The 12,635-nt window shown below is 43.4% G+C and overlaps 1 protein-coding gene across 1 annotated transcript; it reads right to left on the bottom strand.

Moving 5' to 3' along the window:
• Window positions 1-1,214: 1,214 nt before the first annotated feature.
• On the bottom strand, window positions 1,215-12,497 carry LOC136123548 (nitric oxide-associated protein 1). Its single transcript, XM_065877840.1, has 7 exons — window positions 11,209-12,497; window positions 9,912-10,076; window positions 9,075-9,280; window positions 6,243-6,374; window positions 5,092-5,208; window positions 1,980-2,100; window positions 1,215-1,532 (listed from the first exon to the last, which is right to left on the bottom strand). The coding sequence occupies exons 1-7, from the start codon at window positions 12,356-12,358 to the stop codon at window positions 1,330-1,332; spliced, it is 2,094 nt and encodes a 697-aa protein (XP_065733912.1). The 5' UTR covers window positions 12,359-12,497; the 3' UTR covers window positions 1,215-1,329.
• Between the last annotated feature and the right edge of the window lie 138 nt (window positions 12,498-12,635).

Below are 12,635 nucleotides of genomic sequence, written 5' to 3'. Positions count from 1 at the left end.
TTTTCTCAATTTGGGAAGCTACCGCCCTCTAGAGGGTGGGTCTGGAAACGTCAGGGGTACTTCTCAACTATCACGATGAGGGATGGGGCTGGGAAGTTGCTCCTGGCCTTTCATATCTGGGAAGGATGCACATAAAGAACTACCTTCCCCAAGATGTCAATAGTATTCACTTTGAAACTCAATGAAAGTGAGATCTACAGAGTTTTGACACGTTGCATTTTAAAACATTGACCATTTATCCTACAATGACTTACTTAGTGAGAAGGGAGCTAGAGTGTACACATTGACAGAGACCATGGGACTATTGAGAAGTTCATGCTAAACCTGAGTCCATAGGAAGCTCATGGATCTGCGTTTCAGGCCACCTTACTCCACGAGCGTTTATCTCAACATTGGGATCTGGACTTGACTGGCCAGTTCATTGTCCACAGCTCTAGTGCCACTTACTCATTTAGGAATACATAAAGGTAAAGACTTCTGACTGATGCAATGTTATACAGTTTACAGGCAAATGTTAATAAAATGGTTAAAGTGCTCTGATCCTTGCAGAAGAAACTGAATGCCAGAAAAACATAACATGAATTCTTTTCTAAGATTTTCAGGCCCTTTTAGATTATGTAAGAAAAACTTCTACTTGTTTTCCAGTTTCCATTCTCCCTTTCTTCCCTTAAGTAATACAAGTCCGAAATCCCCATTTCCCTCTACATCCTCCAGCTTCCTCATGGCGGGTGCGGCCATGTAAGTGTTGACCAATGGACGCTGTGATGTGGGCAACTTCCAGCACTTCCCCCTTCTTTTCAGTAGGGGAGCTGCATGCTCTTCACTCTCTTCTCTTTTTGCCATTGCGAAAGGATGACAACTTGAGCAACCACCTTAGACCCAGAGATGGAAGCTGCGGCATGTTCCCCCGGTTGGGTCCCTGGATGACTCTGTGGAGCAAAGCCACTTACTCGCTTTTATCTCATTTCAGGCCATGTATTTTGGAGACATTGATTTTCTGCCATGTTTTCATATGCCAACTGCTAAGCTGCTCTCTCAACTAGACTCCAAATTAGAAATGCCATCTGGTTTCAAAAAATAGTAGTGGGAGAAACCTGAGTGTAACAGAACTCCATTTTAGGTATATTTGAACCATAGATACACACATATACATACCCTACCAAACAATAACTTGTGTTTACAAACTAAATTCATTAAAAAGAGGCACGGTCCTTGGTAGCTTAAAAAGGGTGGCAGAAGGTTTTATTATAGCAATATTTAATGCAATGTAATGTATACAGTATGTTCTATATCGTTAATCTTCAGTGTGAACAGGTCAGCTTCATATACTTATCTTTTTTTCTTTTTCTGCAGATTGTACACAAGGGCAGGAGGCTTTTTGGTTTTATAGGCCACGCTTCTCCGGATGCGCTCTCCTTTGATGTTAACTACATGTGGCAAGAGTGGGCGCCGGACCGTCAGAACTGTTCCTTGAGGTGTGTAGCCTCGGAGGTGCAGTTTGTCCTTAAACTGCGGCGTTACTGCTACCCAGCCTATGCAAGAACACGCAGAGCACAGGTGGTGTTAGCAACTATCTTATTAAAAACACCAAACACAGCTCAAAATGGAAACCCAAGGGAGGCTACTGCTGTCTTTCACTCTATTTTTTAAAAGCATACAATGCATTTGTGAAAAGGTACAGATTTATTTTCAGAGTAGGTTACATCTTATGAATAATCTAGTATGTATTTCTTAAAATATTCAGCTTATGTCAGTTAAGGCACATCTGTATAAAAATATACTAAAGGTCAGTAAGGCTACTTTATTCACCTTTTAAAAAGTGCTTGGTGTAGGGACCTCCCTGGCGGTCCAGTCGATAAGACTCCGTGCTTCTATTACAGGGGGTGTGGGTTCGATCCCTGGTCAGGGAGCTAAGATCCCACATGCCGCGTGGTGCGGCCAAATTAAAAAAGAAAAAAAAGTGCTTGGTGTAAAGTTACCTGCAGAGGAGAACTTGATGTCAGCCACTGCTTCAGATTCCCCAAGTCCTTCATCTAATGTGATGTCTTCAGCAACAAGAGGAGGAAATCCTGCCATTCTTTCTTCTCCACCCATTGGAACCTTCCATTGGAAGGAGATGAAGATATTTGGAGGTTCAAATTAAACTCCTGATAACTCTAATATTAAGTAAGGCACTGATAAGATAATACTGTACAGGTATCAAGAATAAAATCCTTTTAAACCATTTAACTGTTGAAAAAAACCCAAATCACACTTCTAGGTCAAATGAAAAGCCTGGGAGCTCTGTGATGGATGAAGCCTATAGATCCCAGTGACAAGGGCCCCATGTGGGCATCCAACTGGTGGTAACCTCCAGACACCAGAATCTTGCTTTATTAGCTTACAGTTTTTATAGTCCTCCATAAAGCTTTAGACACGATAATTTTGGGCAATTAAAGCAACATCCTTCCAAATACCTTAGTTCTTACAGGCCTGGCTGGACACAGAGATTAATCCCTGCCTCATCACCTCTCAAGGGTACACGGATAACGGGTAAGATTCAGCTTCTATGTTTACAGGTGTTTCCAAGAATTGGAAGTAACTGGATAATAATTTTCCTGTTTATTAACAGATCTCTCTGTGTTTAGCACTAAGGACACAAAGATAGCTATTACAATATGTTCTATATGGTCCCTACCCCCGAGGAGATCAGAAGGTGGAAACAGCAAGTAAATAAATTACAAGGTAAGAAACGTGATGAGAGGCATCTACTAAGTACTGTGATTGTGAAGGAAGTAATGAACGTGGTTTGGTCAAGGAAAACATCAATGAAGAACAGAATTTGAAAAATAGATTAAAGTTATTCAGTGGGAAGGTATCCTGGGTTAGTATCATGTACAGACACCGAAATTCGAAAAAGGATGAGTTCAGAGAACTGTAGTTTAACTGTGCAGAGTATGTAATGTGTGTGTGTGCATTAGTGATGAGGCTATCAGTTTAGACTTCTCTCAGTAATGTGGAACTACCAAGGAATTGTAAGCAGGAAAGAGAAAAGAATCAAAAAAGAATGCTGTGGCCTGCTTTGTATTTTGGGAAAATCTGCGTAGTGCAGGGTTTCTCAACCTCAGCACTATTGACCTTTTGGGCCAAATAATTCTTTGTCTCGGGAGGCTGTCCTGTGCATTGCACAATTTTTAGCAGCCTCTACTCAGCATCCACCAAGTTGTGAAAACCAGAAACGCCTCCAGTCTTTGTCAAATGTTCCCTTGAGGTAAGAGTCAACCCTGGTTGAGAACTACAGCTGTTGTGGGGTGAGGGTGGGCAGAGGGCAGTAAAACTGGGAGCTGGGAAAATACCTAAGGATCTCAAAACAGCCTAAAGAAAGTAGATTACAGTTTGGACTATGAGGCTGGACTCAGTGATAATTAGGAGGCAGGATTGACTTTGACTTGGGAGGTGAGTAAGGAAACCAGAAGGCAAGGATGAGCCACAGAGCAGCCCAAGAAACCATTTGTATTACACCGGGAGAGAAGCCTCAGTGTTGTTTTGAGAATTATCAGTGAGTCTACTCTGAAGACTACACAGATGCATGGGGGTGGAGCCCTACCCTGAAAATCCCACATGTCTCTGGAGTATTAACTTTAGGACAGTTATTTCGATGGAGTTTTAATTTCACTCTGGCTTTCTTAGGAAATCCAGAGAGAAAGAAGCATTTACTTCCCAAGTCAGGTTGGTTTTATCCTTGTTGAAGGGCGGGTGTGTATTTTGTGTTTTGACTTACTTTCAGTTGTATGAGCATTAACTAATGGTAAATCACCTCTGCATTGGACGTACCCGCTATTTTTGCAGTAGGTATGTCCCATAACCTTCATCACCACAAATACTTACGAAGCAGTGACAGCAGTCCCCTTGCACTTGATCTTCTCCACAACCTCGTGGTGTAGGTACAACAGAGAGAGGTAAAGGAAACTTACCTAAAGTCACACAGCTTCGTTAAGTGGTGGAGCAGAGCAGGATTTGGACCCAGCCTGGCTCCAGAGATCTTAACTATCATACATTACACACCAGCCAACAGTGTGTACCCATGTCTGGTTAAAAGATCTGTAAACAGGCCCCATTCAGTCTCTGGTGAACTTGGAACAATTTCAGTGGCATAGAAAGGGCACAACAGGGACTGCAGAGCATGGGACGTGAGGAGTAAACTTGACTGTAAAGAGGAGGAATGAGCGGGACACTGAGTTTTGTTTTTTAAAGATTAGAGAGAGGGACTTCTCTGGTGGTCCAGTGGTTAAGACTCTGTGCTCCCAATGCAGGGGGCCCAAGTTTGATCCCTGGTCAGGGGACTAGATCCCACATGCATGCCGCAATGAAGATCCCAAGTGCCACAACTAAGACCCAGCACAGCCAAATAAATAATAAAAAAAATAAAGATCAGAGAAATTTTAACACACTGCTTAACAGGTCAAAGGAAGGAGCAAGTAAAGCAGGAGAGGAGAGGTACGATAACCTCTAAGTGCCTGGGATTAAACCTGGGAGGAGAGCTTTTTCACTCATACAAGGGCTTCTCAACTCAGCACTACGCACGTTTTGGACCTGATAATTCTGTGTTGTGAGGTACTGTCTTGTGCATTGCATTATGTTTAGCATCATCTCTGGCTTCCACCCACTAGATGCCAGTAGCATCACTCAGTTGTGAGAAAATCTGTAACTTAGAGCTCTTCACTCACAGTATACAGCACAACTTTCTGCAATGATGTGACCGCTGGGCAGTTGAAAAGTGGCTAGTGCAAGTGAAGAACTAAATTTTAAAGTTTATTTCATTTTAATTAATTTATTTAAATAGGCACATGGGCCTACCGTATTGGACAGTATGACCTAGAGAAAACCCAGCTCTGTCACTATTCTAGGATTGGTCCAATCCAACATCCCTTTTCTATAGGAGCCCACCTCACAAATATAGTCAAAATCCTCAAGGTGAACAAGGTCAGGGGAGAGCTAGCTGAGGGTGTAACAAAGATGGTTCTGTCCAACAAAGGCATTTTTAGCAGGGCCGTGGGACTACCACAGGGTGTGTTAACCTAACTATGCAACCATCAAAGCATGTTGTCTCACCTTGAGTAACGTATGACCCCCGTGCTTCTGATATATAGTGTCTGCCTTGTCCAACGAAGTAATGTGAACGGGAAGGAAGTTGGAAGCCACAACCGTAAACCAAGCTGACTGATTTCCCTTAAGAAAGGAAGAAGGAACTTATTTTATCTAATGAAAAACTTGCAAAACCAGCACATTACAAGGTTTGATTTAAAAAAAAAAAAAAAATGGGGAAATTCCCTGGTGGTCCACTGGTTAGGGCTCTGCACTTCTACTGCACGGCGCACGGGTTTGATCCCTGGTTGGGGAACTAAGATCCTGCATGCCGTGCAGTGCAGCCAAAAAAAACAAGGTGGTGGGGGCAAAATATGGCAGAATACTGCATTTCACCCACTTATATAAAACTATGATTCCTTCCATAGGTTTGTTGATACTTAAAAAAAAAAACAAACAAACATCTATTGTAAAAAACAAAAGAAAATACTGTCTGCTTTAAGCGTCCCTGTGTAAAGTTTGGTTTATAATGTTAACATTCTATGGTCTCTATGGAAATACATAAGGTTTTAAGTGTGTAAGCCTAAATTTCCAACAAATTATGAACAAACACAAAACCAAGAAGTGTGCTAAGGCCATGGCTTGCAGGTTGCTTTTAGTGTTGTTGGACACATCCATGTTTCATTTTCCATTTTTCTCCTCACTTTGGTAAAACGGGGATCAATTCTGTAGATGCTCTAAAATCTCTGAGTGATGCTATGTAAATGAATACCAAACCCAAAAACACATCTATAAAAGTATACACATCATGGAATATAAAGAGCATGGAATTTATTTAATGCATATTAACCCTGCACTTAAAGGTACGACCTCTGATTTCCATGTAAGACAATACCACAGGAGAGGGAAAGTATCTTTGCTTAATGCCAAGCTGTATGGGGCACTCGACTGCCTACTGAAGATACAGTTTTTTAAGACCTATTCCTTTTTTTCCTCCCATTTCATTATCCCAGGTTTTTACTATAGACATTTTCAAACACACACAAAAGAATAGTATGCCAACCCCCACATAGTCATGACCTGGTTATCAACATTTTGCTAGTCTTGATTGTATATCTGCTTCCTTAAAGTAAGTCCCAATACTAAAGTCATTTTTCAATGGTACGGACTTTCCTTACCTTCAGAAAATCTATGCGGCCTATGGCACCCAAAAATAGAACCATTCCTGGTTTAAGCACGAAAGTTCTTGGAACAATGGAATGTGTTGGCAAAACAATATTTACTTCTTTTTCTGTTAGAAGACTTAAAATCTGTAAAGCAGAGGGCAGATTTTTAGAGAATTACTTTCAATGAACATCTGATATATCATGCTTTACCTGTAGGATAAAAAGTTATTATATGTTCCAGGCTTCACAATAAATCAAAGTATGTATTTTAGAATTTTCTGCACATAAAATTCATATATTCTTTCTAAATGAATCAATTTATAGATGGCTTTACTCTTGTTTTACAACTTAATCTTGAGTAATGGCAAAAATAACTTTACAGGAATATGAAACAGCAGCATCCTCCGAATTCTGTCAGATTTGCTGTGAACTGAAAACACTGATGATTCAATACCAGGAGAAAAAATATGTTCTCTCGTCAAGCCTTCTAGGGAGCAGTAGTTTTCAGATAAAGGTAAGGTAAGGTAACGTGCTATATTCTGTCCTAGTGGCAGCTATGCATGCATTAAATGAAAATGATCACCCCGTTCTTGGAGCAGGCAAAGAGCTTGAAGAAGCTTTTCTAAATTCCAGTCTTTGGTTTCCTTATTTCCTCCAAATACTCAGCGAAAAAAATGAGAGGAAGTTATGAATCCTGTGGCTTCTAAGGATGAAGAGTTCTTAAATAGACTAGAGAAAATGGAAAAGAAAAGCCAGGTGGTACAAGATTCTGGTAAGACTCAGGGAATCAAAATCTGATTTAAAAATTTTTGAGAAAGTAAAAAATGGCCAGAAGTCTTTTGTGAACTTGCTTCTTAAGAAAAATAACAAGGAGATAACAAAATATGTGATATCTAGGGAGAGTCACAAGAGAATACGTAAGGGGGCTGTGAGTAGTTTTCTTCAGTATTTGTGCTTGAAAAAGCACATTAAAAGCCACGTGCAGTAAAGAAATATTTTAACCCTTTTAGCAGAGACCCTAATACTTCACAATAGAGTTCCTTGGTTCAGTTTGGGAAACACTGGTTCAAGGCATTAAATAAATATATCAATAAACGGGCAGAAAATCAAACTGCCTGAGAGAACTCATATCTAAAAACTTGAGGGTCTCACTGCAAATTAGCAAATTGAATTTGCGAGTTAGCAAAGTCTTGCCTTTCTGACTAATTGACAAGAGGATATACATGACTGAAGTAACTGCTATCCCTGACCTAACTGAGCCTAAAACTGAAGAATGAGTTGGTGAAGTTAAAGTGATAGAAAGTGATAGGAAGCACTACAGTTACTCTGAAGTTCTGGATTGCTAAGGAAGTAAAAACTGGACACAATTATTCTAGGAGAGAAAAAAAAAGTTAAAAGGTACATCAAATTCTGAGAATGAAACATAAGTGATTCTGATGAGGCAAAGGAAGGAAAAGTATCTAAGAATCTAATGTTGTTTCATAGGGATATACAGAGATAACTAGGTGAATTAGAACCTGGTCACTAACCAGATTCAAAGGAAGCTGATTAGTGGATCTGTTGAAAGGCAGTATCCTGGATACACACTTGATTCAGTCAATGACTTGGATAATGATCAAAACTGCAAATGAGGGCTTCTTTGGTGGCACAGTGGTTAAGAATCCACCTGCCAACGCAGGGACACAGGTTCAAGCCCTGGTCCGGGAAGATCCCACATGCTGTGGAGCAACTAAGCCTGTGTGCCACAACTACTGAAGCCCGCGTGCCTAGAGCTCGTGCTCCGCAGCAAGAGAAGCCACCGCAATGAGAAGCCTGTGCACCTCAACGAAGAGTAGCCCCTGCTTGCCACAACTAGAGAAAAACCACATGCAGCAATGAGGACCCAGCCCAGCCAAAAATAAATAAAGTAAGTAAATAAATTTAAAAAACAAAAAAACTGCAAATGAATAAAAGGTTCTGAGATATAACAAATATGTAGGATATAGGCTGAATTTAAGATAAAATAAAAGTTGCCCGGGAGATCCTGTAACTGGACTAAAAAGATATATAAGGGCAAGATAGGTAGAGTTGATCCTATTCTAAATTAGGTTCATCTGAGGGCACTTACATAAGAAAGTTAGTTCTTTGTGTCATACTTTCAGGAACAAAAACAAATTAGAATTCATTCTGGAAAGGGTCCTTTGTTCATAGCCTGTTCTCAGAATAGCTATAGGAAATGAAGACAGACGGTCTGGATTATGTCAGCACAGTAAGTGCTCCATGTTTGTTGGCTGAACTAATGAAAGAGAAGAAAAGGGTAGAGTGAGGAAGAGAGAGGATATTATACTCTAAAACATTTCAATGTCTGGCAAAGGGAACTAGACATTATATTTGTTCCATACACCTTTGGGGAACAATAGGTACAAATTACAGGGACACTGCTCGGCTCAATATAAAGAGCAGGGTTACCTTGGGAGGTGAGGTGACACTGCTTCAGCTGATGGTGAGTCACTCCTTCAATTCAAGGTGGATACACCTCCTGGTGAACATGTTATAGAGGGAACTCAAGCATGGAACAGGTGGCTGGACTGCAGTGATATTTATGATTTCTTCCAACCTCAAAATCTAGGATTCTGTAAATGTCTTCCTAACTAAGGTAACAACCACAAGGATAGAAGTAGGTTGTTAGCAGTGACGTCTACCAAATGGCATACAGTACTTGATGGCATATAGATTCATCCCTGAAACGCTTCTATGCATGAATCAGAACTGAGTCTAAAATGAAAGGATACCTCTTTTTCTGCCAATTAAGACAGTACTCTTGCAATTGAAAGTTAATGTTTCTAAAAGACATTAAATACCTACACAATTTTCTTTTGTAATTCCAGGGGTGTCATAAAACCAGTGGGCATCTTTCACATCTTGTGGGGTCAGTTCTACTCGTTTGGTGGATTTATCTGCAACCATAACAGGTTCATTTCCCATGTCAAAGGCAAGTGAATCGGCATCAAACTCAAAGGCAGCTTTATTCTTCTGTTCTTCTGAATACAAGAATGTTCTTCCAACTCTTCCTAGAACAAGTTATACTGAAGTTAGTAGTCACTCCTTTAAAGCTTTTGACTTGAGACAGGTAGTTCTTAAGTTTGCCTCGTAGAAGTTACTAGGACTAACAATGGTGTTTGGAAGGAAGTGAGACCACAATGATACTTTTGCTTTATTTCTAAATGCAGTGGGAGTCGGACTCTTGCATTGATCAAGTATGTGTGGCTGGCTGTGCACACTGGGCGAAGGGGGAGAGTGTTGGGAATCAAACTGTTTTTAGTAAAGAAAGGCTGTAAAGAGATACCAAGGAAAGGGGGACAATCCAATTTAAACCTGCTGCAGGTCAACAACTTGTACTGGTGTGTAAGGAGGGGGCTGGTATCTTAGTGAAAATGCTTGTTGCTGACAATGGCCAGAGAGGCAGTTATTTGCATTTCCTTTCCTGGATTTCTCCAAGTATCTACTGTCTCAATTTTCCCAACACAATGAATTCTGGGTTTCCAAACAGTAGCCTTGCCTCTAAAAGGCCTCTATGTTCCAGAAAGAGGAAGTGTCTCTCCCCACAGAAACTGGCTAGCTCCAGAGAGCTCTATTTCAGGTTGTTCTACAGAAAATTTTAGCATAGACCTAAGGAAGAGTTTTCCTACAGAAGATGCTTACCTACTACATAACCATGCTTTTTCAAGAGATTAAGTTTATTTTGTTCTTGCTGACTAAGATTTTCTTCTGCTTCAGTTGCATCTCTTTTAAGCCTTTTTTGCCTTTGAAACATTCTGTAAGGAGTTGGGTTACAAATAGGAAACTTCAGAAGGTTTAACGTAGTACCTGAAATACCAAAGAATACATACATTCTTATAAACGTTGTACAAGGAAATGGAATAAAACATTTATGAGGATCTACACTGTCTTGGATACTGTGATTATTTCTCTTAACTTTCTTGACAACCCTCCACAAAATTATTCTTACTTTACAGATGAGGCAATAGGTTCAGAGATTGGCCCACAAGCTCAACCAGGATTTGAATGCCAAATCTACAGGCCTGATCTTTTTCCATCTTCTGCATACTCCTAACCGGTATAAAAGCACTTCTGTGTATAAGTCAACCAGTGTCCCTGACAGAGAAGTACAGCTTATCAAGCAAAGTTCAACACTGGTTTCAAAGAATCAAATGAAGTAGTTCGCTTTGCCAACTATTAGATACAAACAGGTCACAGAAGGACCCATTTTGCAATTACTACAGACGTTTCTTAAAGTCACAAAGTTGATATTTCTTTGCAACAAAGCCACATATATTGCATTAGTGAATTATTCAAATGTTAAATCTGTATAGTACTCTCCTGACTAAACTCAAGATATGAAGAGTGAGACTGAAGGGTGGAGGGAGGTTTAGAAAGTAAAAGGACTTTCTGGAGAAATATACAAAGAACTAAAGTTACAAGGGAAACCTCCAAGAGAGCAGACACTGCTTTGTCCCCTGGTTCATCTACAGTGCCTAGAACAGTGACTGGTACCTAGAAGTACTCTAATTATTTCTATTGGAAAGTTACTAAAACACGTACTGAATTTCCAAGCATTAAACTGACACAAAAGAGAAATGTGACCGAAGTAGGTAGAGAATTTTTAAAGGAAGCCTCCAGCCAGCCCCTGGTGTACATTAAGGAAGGATATAGGACTAGGTGCCTGCACTACGATCAGACTTCCAGCTTCTCAGAAAACGAAGGAGGGTACTTCCGTGGTGGTGCAGTGGGTAAGACTCCACGCTCCCAATGCAGGAGGCCTGAGTTTGATCCCTGGTCAGGGAACTAGATCCCACATGCATGCCACAACTAAGAAGCCAGGCTGCCGCAACTAAGGAGCCCAAGTGCTGCAACTAAGGAGCCTGCTTACCTCAGGACCAGGCACAACCAAATAAATATTTTAAAAAAATACGAAGGGGACGGGCATCCTAAGGCTCACCAGGCCAAGAGGAGATGGTGGCTCTGTCGATAGCCTCAGCGCCCTTGGCGATGCAGTAATCGGACTCCAGGAGCGTGTTGAAGAGAGTGGACTTGCCAGCGTTGGTGGCGCCAACCAGGTAGACGTCGCCGCGGTAGCGCCAGGAACGCTGGAGCGCGGAGATCAACTCTTCGACTCCATAGCCAGTCTTGGCGCTGATGAGCCGCACGTCTCTGAGCACCGTGCGGGACCTGGGCGAAAGATTCGCATTCTCCTCCCCGTCCCGTGGCCGGTCCCCGCTGGGGTGTTGTGGCCTTCGGTAGCCAGGGGGCGGCAGGAGCCCGGCGCGGGTACAGTCGTCCCACAGTCGCTCCCGGAGCCGCTGTCGGTAGCCGGGAGTATCCTGGGGCAGCAGGTCCACCTTGTTTCCCAGCACGATCAGCTGCTTGGGGCCCACCAGCGCGGGCAGGTGGGGCAGCAGGGCGTCGGGCAGATCAAGCAGGTCCACCATGTACAGCACCAGGGCGGGCTCGGGCCGCCGCAGCGCGGCGGTCACCAGCTCCAGGTACTGCTCGCGACACACCTGCACGTGCAGGGCGCGTCGGTAATGCACCAGCAGCCAGCAGCGCTGGCACACGGTCTGCGCCAGTCCGCCGTCCTCCTGCGCCGCCGCGCTGCGGAACTTCTCGCTGGGCAGGTAACCGGGCAGTCCCGGGTCCTGGCAGTGCAGCTCCGCCCCGCAACCCGAACAGTTCAGGCCGCTGGGCGGCACCTTCGCGTCCGGGTGCCCCACGACCGGGTGCACCCGCCGGCCGGTCCGTAGTTTCTGCTGCCGCCGCTCCTCCCGCCGGTGCAGCACCCGTCGCTCTGCCTCCTCCTGACGCTGCTGCAGCTCCCGCAGCTGGTCTTGGAGGGTCACTGCGGGCTCCGAATCCGGGACGTACTCGGGGAACACAAAACTCTCCTCCATGTCAGCCCTTCCTTGGTTATCCCCAGTCGCTGTCGCGCCACGGGGAAGCCCACATCCCAGGCCGGAGGAGTGCCGGGAGGTGGAGTTGGCCGCACATCTCCTCTCGAGGAGCGTCTCCCGGAGGCCATGGCGCGCTATCGTGGGAGTGGATCCCCGCAGGAAGCTGCACAGCAGCCTACGAGTGAGGCCCGCGGGCAGCATGAGAAACGCGGCCGTGGGCAAAGGGGCTGAGCCACCTTTTCTCAACGTGCTCTGTGGCCCCAGACGTGCGTAAAACAGTAGCGACAGCCCGGGACTACCTGAGAGCTGTCATTTTTCGGCGTCGCACTTCAGCTCCTCCCGAGTCTAATCTCGTGAGTTCTCGCGATGAAGGCTCTGTGGTCAGAGAGCCCACTTAAAGCGGAGATAAAAGCTCCGGGCACCTTAACTGGGGTGGGTTGGCCCAATAGGCTAGTGAGTGAGGGTTTACCAACTTTCA

The sequence above is a fragment of the Phocoena phocoena genome, chromosome 5 (assembly GCF_963924675.1).
Source record: "Phocoena phocoena chromosome 5, mPhoPho1.1, whole genome shotgun sequence".
NCBI lineage: Eukaryota > Metazoa > Chordata > Mammalia > Artiodactyla > Phocoenidae > Phocoena > Phocoena phocoena.
Note: the sequence above shows the minus strand (reverse complement) of the source record. Positions and strands in the feature narration are given on the sequence as shown.

Coding starts and splice junctions, on each gene's coding strand:
- LOC136123548 (XM_065877840.1), bottom strand. CDS start 12,358: ATGCTGCCCGCGGGCCTCACTCGTAGGCTGCTGTGCAGCTTCCTGCGG. Junction 10,077..11,208: donor CACCATCTCCTCTTGGCCTG/GTGAGCCTTAGG, acceptor TTGGTATTTCAG/GTACTACGTTAAACCTTCTG. Junction 6,375..9,074: donor GAATTACAAAAGAAAATTGT/GTAGGTATTTAA, acceptor TCTGCTTTACAG/ATTTTAAGTCTTCTAACAGA.